At 40.6% G+C, this 7,773-nt stretch overlaps 1 protein-coding gene across 1 annotated transcript; it reads right to left on the bottom strand.

The window, feature by feature from the left end:
• Positions 1-349: 349 nt before the first annotated feature.
• cnn2 (calponin 2) lies at positions 350-7,003 on the bottom strand. The gene is made up of 7 exons (XM_034137506.1): positions 6,837-7,003; positions 4,070-4,191; positions 3,920-3,986; positions 3,454-3,591; positions 3,216-3,332; positions 2,353-2,499; positions 350-1,635 (listed from the first exon to the last, which is right to left on the bottom strand). Exons 1-7 carry the CDS (start codon positions 6,888-6,890, stop codon positions 1,330-1,332), a joined length of 951 nt encoding a protein of 316 aa, XP_033993397.1. The 5' UTR covers positions 6,891-7,003; the 3' UTR covers positions 350-1,329.
• Positions 7,004-7,773: the final 770 nt, after the last annotated feature.

The following is a 7,773-nucleotide window of genomic DNA, read 5'->3' as shown; positions in this document are numbered from 1 at the left end:
AAATTATACAAGATGGATTTTTCAAGTGTTCTTTCTAATCCAACCTAACCAATGAAAACCAAAACCATATATGCCTGGATACCACGAGACAGAGTGTGTGGGGGAATCCCTGCTTCTTTCTTTTTAATCAATCCTTTAAAATCTTTTTTAAGTCCCTTTCATAAGGAAGTAACTTGTGGACTGCACTAAGAGCTTGTGTTTCACTTCATCATTTTTCAAAATGAGATAAATGTTTCCATGCAGCAACTGACCTTTTGCGTGTGATCTTATATAGCAAAGACCAAAACAATGCTAAACTACTGCAAAGTGTACAAACCTCATCCTATGCGCCAGACAATGCAACACATAGTAATGAATACACATCTTTATTACAGTCTTCACAAAAACATACTTCTCAATACAAAAGGAAATAAATGAGGCACATACCAAATGATGCTCAGAGTCAAGGTACAAAACAACCCCCATTCAAATATGCATAAATAATAATCTTAAATGACCAAATATAGTCATATGATTGCTTTGCATTTCAACCCTTTAACTTTACTGACACAAAAGAATCCAGTATTTTTGCTCGGAATGTTAAAAACGTCACTTGTGTTATTGTATCCACTCCCCCTCCATGTTTTATCCAAAGAAAACAAGCTTTACTCCAGTTGGACTGGTTATGCAAACAAAGGAAATATTTCTTTCACTTATGAGAAAAAAGGGAAATGAATGAGAGAAATGACACTTTATAAAAAGCTAAGACTATTGTTCCCTCATTGGTCTCGGTAACCGAACATTTTCACTTCTGTTTGTCAAATAACAATACTGAGGGGGAAAAGACGATGCTGAAGTACAAACACATTAACATTCACAGGAATCATGGTTCTTTGTACAGAAGATGGAGTGTTACAGATTAACACAGCCATGGGTGTTTGATCAAAAACATGTTTTACATACTTAACAAAGGTTAAAAAACAAACTCTAACGTTTCACTTTTAGTTTCAGTTTTTAGTTGCCCTTACTAAAGCCTTGGAATCTCCCTTAATGTAATCAATAGCTCAGCAAAAAACACTGAGAAAAAGAAGGGCTTTGGCACATAAAAAAATCCCTGGGATAGAAAACTAGCCAAGCCAAAGAGATTGACTTTTGTGGTCACTTTAAATACAAAAATCACAGAAATACAGTCCAACATGAGATGTGTAACATTGGTTCTCGCACAAATAGGGGTACGAAAACAATTCCATACAATACTAAAAAGGATCTGACCAAAGAAAAAGGTTCAACATCCTGTGAGACTTGAGGGTTTATGCGTCCTTTGGACAATCTCTTTCCCTTCCTTCCTTCCTAGTAATCCGTCCCATCTTCTTGGCACACCGGCTCTTCTTCCTGGTAACCTTGGTAACCCTCATCTTGTAATTCTGGGATGTGTTCGCGGGCGCCGACAGCTCCGTTTTGCTCGTCTGGGACCTCTACGGCTTTAGAACAGTACTTGGCATCATAGATCTGTCGGCCCAGGCCAAAGTTCTGGCCGCTCTGGTTGGCTCCCTGGCTGTAGCCCATCTGCAGGGACATGGTGCTGTTGTCACACTTGTCCGTGCCCATCTTCTGATCGTAGATGGCCCGCCGTGTCCCCGGAGCCGTCATCCCAGCCTGCAGTGGAGACGGGGGACAGAGAAAATAAGTATCACATGTAAAAAACATTTTTCAATGACAGTTTTCTTTCAGCAGATTCCAAATTGACCTACTTCTCATGGCCAATGGTCCCAATTATACGTTTATGTTATTCAAAAGAAGTTCATTTCCTGTATGATTTAATATTTCATAGTTCACTATTGTTAACATCTCTTATGTTATTTAAATTTTTTGTGAAGTACACCACAAATAACCTTAAAACATTCATTGGCTTTCATAAAGCATTTTGACATAACCCGGATCAATCAAAGGATTCAATATATTCATTACAAAGATAGTGCTTTTTCTTTTTTTTTTTAAACAAGGGCTTAGGGATGCTTATGCTCCAAATAAAACACAAGGAGAAAAATGCATTGTAGACTTGTCCCTTTGGCATTTTATGCTTGAAACTATTTTTCTAACATTAACATTTTCACTAAAATGTCTATGAAAGCTATTTAGTTTTGTATTATCGGCTCTAATACGCAATATCAGGCCCGATATATCCTACTTTTTGTGAGATTTGTATTTATTTAATGATTTGGCGAACAGATCCAGTCTTCAAACCAGAAGTTTCTACAAGAATAAACATGACACTAGTTCACAGCAGTGGGAGAACATGTGATGCCCTGAGGCTCATTTCCACTGGCGTCCTATAATCAAGACTTCATGAGAGGTTGGAACGTGTTGCAGTACCTGGCTGGCGCCCTTGTTGGTTCCCATCTGCAGGCTGATGGTTGTGTTGTCCATGGGGGGCTGGATCTGAGCTTTGGGGTCATAGAGGTGCCTCCGGGTGCCATATGCGTTCATACCTGCTTGACTGGCACATTTGTTGGTCCCCATCTAAAAGACAGAAGCCACAGTAAATATTTAGACTTTCTGCAATGGTGCAAGAACACAGTGGCTCAATGTTGCATAATATCAACAAGGATGTGAGTGATGTTTATCTTGTCATGACACTAGGCAAACATTTCAAGTTTCAGTCAGCTGTCAGAAATGATACTCAGAACTCAGCTTGTTGTAAACAGCAAGTCGTACTGCAGGTTCCCTCACTGTGTACAGTGAGTAGCCCTCATCTCTACCTGACATATATCTTGTCAACTGTGACAAGGACAAAACAGAGGCATTGAGAAAAATGAAGGATTTATACTGAAGTATGCCAAGCTTGACATGAGATCATGACACGGCTGGTGATGCAATAGTTTCGATGAAATAGTGAGCTCGGCTGGCAGGGCACTCACCTCTGGCGATACAGCCAAAGATATCAAACCATGGAGTAATATTTCATCAAGTTCAATGTTATACTTTTATTGGCAATGTTTTATCTCGTCACATTTGATTATTTAGCTTGCCACAGCCTTGACTTTGACTGTTAAAACTGTACCAACATAAACATAAAAAGGGGGGATTGATTTATATGAAAGAAGAAATAATTGAGAAGTCTAAATAAAGGGATGCGATAGGTTTGGAGATTTTAGGATTTGTTTACACGTATCTTCTTGTTTGCTCAGTAAAAGATAGGTTCAGATCTAATTCTTAACTGAAAAAAATATATGTACCTGTAGTCCAATGACACACTGTCCTGCCTTCATCTTCTCCTCATCAAACTTCCTCTCCTGCTTGTCAGAGTACTTCACCCCAATGTCCGTGTTCGAATGGCAGCCCTTGGTCTTGGCCTGTGAAAAAAAAAGCAGTAATTAGCTGTGATGGTAAATAAACTAAATCCGATCTTTCACCATGATAGTATAAAACTATTCTAAGAAAACTTTACTCCCACCACAGATTCTGGTCACTCACCATGCTAGCGAGAGCGAGCAGCGTCGACTGGACCTGTGTCATGTTGCCGTTTTCAAACAGGTCGTTGGCTTCGAAGAGATCATGTGGCTTCAGGCCGAACGCTGTGGTGGCTCTGCTGAAGTTCGTCAGGTTCTCCAGCTAAAATCACAACAAACAAATATAAGGTCTGTTGTCATTTATATTTCTTATTTATATGAACAAGTCCTGAAGTTGTGAAAAACTGTTTTGCTATTCAGCCGTACTTGAATAAGGGAGTGTTTTAACTGTGACTGTCTGCACGTCAGTATTAGAAACCAGTTTCAGAAACAGCTCTAAGCAGCAAAAGAAACTGCCACTTCCCTCGTAGAAAAAAAAAAAAAAAAAAAAAAGGGACAACAAAACAGCCTCAAAGAAGAGCTACCAAAAGCCATTCATTCTGCCGCACCCTTAATTGGTTAAAAAGTGTGTGTGTCGTCCTCCAACTCACCTGATGCCAGTTCAGTGCTGACTGGTTGACCTTTTTCACAGAGCCTGGGCTCAGTTTGTTCATAAGGCTGGAAGGGGAAAAAGGGGAGTTATTAAAGTGTTTCAAAGCACTGAACAAGATAAAAACAGAACATCTGGAATGTTCTCTTACGTGCACAGAATGACTCCATTCTTCAGGCCTTTCTGGAAGTCGGGCCCGATGGTACAGCCGGTTTGGTCTTCGATCCAGACCCTCAGCTCCTCCTCTTTCTGAGCGTCATACTTCTGTGCGATCTGGTTTGGCAGAGAGGTCAAAGGTCACGTGTGCCAGACTAATTGCAGTTAGGTGATTTGTTAAACAGTCAATGCATTCATAGAGTTTGACTCCTTCTTTGTTACCAGGTGAAAAATTATATCTTCCTGTCCCCAGTGACCTCCCACACACCACTTACTTTAAAAAAAAACATAAATACACAGATTGTTGTTGTTCTCAAAATGTGATCATGACTGCATTGATAAAGTTTCACGGTCAGCTCTTATTTTGACTTTGACACACACACACACACACACACACACACACACACACACACACACACACACACACACACACACACACACACACACACACACACACACACACACACACACACACACACACACACACACACACACACACACACACACACACACACACACACACACACACACACACACACACACACACACACACACACACACACACACACACACACACACACACACACACACACACACACACACACACACACACACACACATACACACACACACACACACACACACACACACACACACACACACACACACACACACACACACACACACACACACACACACACACACACACACACCACACACACACACACACACACACACACACACACACACACACACACACACACACACACACACACACACACAGGCAGTGGCTGAGAGGGGGGTGAGCATTTTAGGGGGCTTTAACAGGGCACAAAGATTGACTTTCTTGTGAGGGCGTCACACTGAGGTGCTACTTTGATTTACAGGCTTCATTTTATTTTATTGGATGACATAAGTGCAGGAAAGCTGGCTCCGAAAGAGGCCACAAGAAGAGCATTATGATCACGTTATCAAGACTGAAGTCTGTTGTGTGAAAAACTAGCGAAAAGAAAGAAAAACTCAAAGTTATAGACTTCTTCTCCCCAGTAAAGGATAAGGTGTTGACTTTGTTGTCTTTGTGCGTGCACACCAAACAACCAGCTAACAATCTTGCTCTGACCCAAGGGCAAAGAGAAGCTGAACCGCAGAGTTAAAGCTACCATATACAAAGACGCCGGCCACACTCGGCTCACAGCTGGTTGTACTCTTAAGGAATGTCTGTCTTCTAATTACATTTCCTTCATTCAGTTAACCCCATATTTAAAAAAAAAATGTTTTAATTGACCACAAAAAGTCCTAGAGGTAATTTAAAAAGACAAGCTGAACACAAGGAATTTACCCCATAGTGGTTGGATAAAAAAGAGCTGAATGAAGCAGAACTGAGTGTGGATCCAGTGAATGAATGAATTCAGACTGTTGCTTATTGCAGCCGATGATGATTTCATACATCTATAAAGTTAAAAAAGGGGGGCTAAGAAGAGTGTTAATCTTCAAATGCCTCAGATTTCACGGAGGAGGATACGTCACTGATGGCAGGAAATACCACTCATATCAGCATCTCTTTTGTCCCCCCGAAACCCACCCTCCCCTTCAAGGACATCACTGTAGCAGGCAGAGGAAATGTAGGTGTTTTCTTTACGTCCGGCACATATTGTTCTGTAGGACTTGGAGGAGGGGACATGACCTATTCTCTACCATACAAGGGCACAGCCAAGGAATGCAGAATAATAGAAAAAAAAAGAGCTGAAGGTGAGTTACTGGTTGGCATGTGAGCAAAACATTCATCTCCATCTCTAAGGAGAATAAGCCGGCAAGGAAATTATTGCAAAGATAAAAGTCAGTGCTGCTATTAAAAGAGGAATAAACAGAGTCACACAACTGTTTTCTTTCTTTTTTTAAAAGGAATGTATACTGCTCAGTGTGATACACAACACTGTTGTCAGGAAAGTAATCTCCAGCATCAGCCATGGTATTTTAAGTGGATCCGGGTGTGCATGCTGGTCTAAATAAACAAGGTGCTTTTCCCCATCAAGGACGCACTCAAAAAGTTCAAAATGACCAGAGAGAGGTCACTTTGGAGACTGTTTCCTTTGTGTCATATTAGCCTACACAAGGACTCATTTTGCAGGCTAAAAAAAAAATACATCTTCCTGCACTGACATCTTTTTAAAGTGTTATCAAAAGAACCAGCACGACATTTTACCACAGGGGGGGGGGGGGGGGGGGGGGGGGGTAGGAGACTATTCTTGCAGTTTAAAAGAAGCAATAAAAAAAGATGCAGCAGGGACAGGCAACAAAAAGGATGAATGACATTCAAGCTGGGACTAACAGATGAATTACATTATCTGATAATGCGGGTCACAACGCCGGGCAACAAGCTGCACGGGGTATAGAAAATGCTGGAAACAGGGTCAACTATTTTGCCACAACGACACACATCTTTGCCAAGGAGGGCAACGCCCATAATCTGTTTTTTGCATGGAGGGAAAAGTTATCTATATTTTGCTATTCAAGATAGAAAATTCAAAGATGGATTTACAATTTGGAAAGTGTACTTATTAAATGTTAAGGACATGATAAAGTAAGCGTATACTGTAAAACACTTTAAAGTCTATTTTGAAATCGGTTTAACATACACCTCAAAATACCTGACCTAAACACGCATATCAAAATGGAGGACAGGTGATACTCGCGAGAATCACAAAGAAGAAAAGTTCAATACAACTTTCTTTATATAATATATAAAACATTTGACCACCTACCTTGTTTTTTATTTCCGCTGATAATCCGAAGGCTGGACCCTTGTTAAAAGACATTGTCAAAGAGTTGTATTTTTTCTTTTGGGATAAAACAAATAGACAACTACTTGAGGATAAACACTGCTCTGAATAATCTTCGACTTTCTCTTCCAATGAGACCTCGCAGTGAACTAAATACTTCCTTTCTCTTCTGCAGCCGCCAATTACAGCGCTCCCACGGTCACTGCCAAAGAGCGTCGATCCGAGAGTCAAGATAGTTCCCTGCCAGCAGTTCAGCGAGAAAAAACAGGCGCGCGAAAATGTATTTTAGGTTTGTGTAGGATTCAGCATTTTTGCTTTTGCTAGCATTGATAGCAGTATGAGGCTTTTTATCCATCGGAATAAAAATAATAATTAAATTCACTCAACAAGGCTGTTGATAAGTGCCCTTATGTGCACCTTTGTGTGTTGATGTTTTCAGTCGCTTTTGTCTTTCTTGTGGCAACATTAACAGATGTAGTTTTTTAATACATATAGGCCTAATGTCTTAATGTCTGTAGCAAAAAGGCCTGTACAGACTCGAGGGATGTAATTTTACAGAAATACCATAATACAAACTGTATACGCCTATCCTTAAAACAACGTTTTTCTTTTAAATGTATCTACTCATCCCTTGTTTTTGTACATGTACATTTCAGCAATAACGGAAGTACACATGACTCCTCTTGTTCTTCCTGTATACTCTTTGGTTATATGCTTCGTTAATCGATCCTTGACTCCACCTTTCCTCTTAGATCGCGATTGACATCAAAAACTCCTTATATGGAAGGAAACTTCCCAAATTCCTGAATAGAGGGAGTGATCCAGCGGTCCCACCCTGCATACCAGACGTGCAGCGGCCTAGAGTCCTCGACCCACCCACTTTTTTGACTCACGGTCGAAAAGAAAAAAAGTTTTGAGG

This window comes from Trematomus bernacchii, unplaced genomic scaffold, assembly GCF_902827165.1.
Source record: "Trematomus bernacchii unplaced genomic scaffold, fTreBer1.1, whole genome shotgun sequence".
Lineage (NCBI taxonomy): Eukaryota > Metazoa > Chordata > Actinopteri > Perciformes > Nototheniidae > Trematomus > Trematomus bernacchii.
Note: the sequence above shows the minus strand (reverse complement) of the source record. Positions and strands in the feature narration are given on the sequence as shown.

What these genes read in the sequence shown, in the direction of transcription:
- cnn2 (XM_034137506.1), bottom strand. Translation starts at nt 6,890, where the DNA reads ATGTCTTTTAACAAGGGTCCAGCCTTCGGATTATCAGCGGAAATAAAA. An exon ending in AATGGAGTCATTCTGTGCAC is followed by an intron (nt 3,987 to 4,069) that starts GTAAGAGAACAT and finishes TTCCCCTTCCAG; the next exon opens with CCTTATGAACAAACTGAGCC. An exon ending in TGCTCGCTCTCGCTAGCATG is followed by an intron (nt 3,333 to 3,453) that starts GTGAGTGACCAG and finishes TTTTTTTCACAG; the next exon opens with GCCAAGACCAAGGGCTGCCA.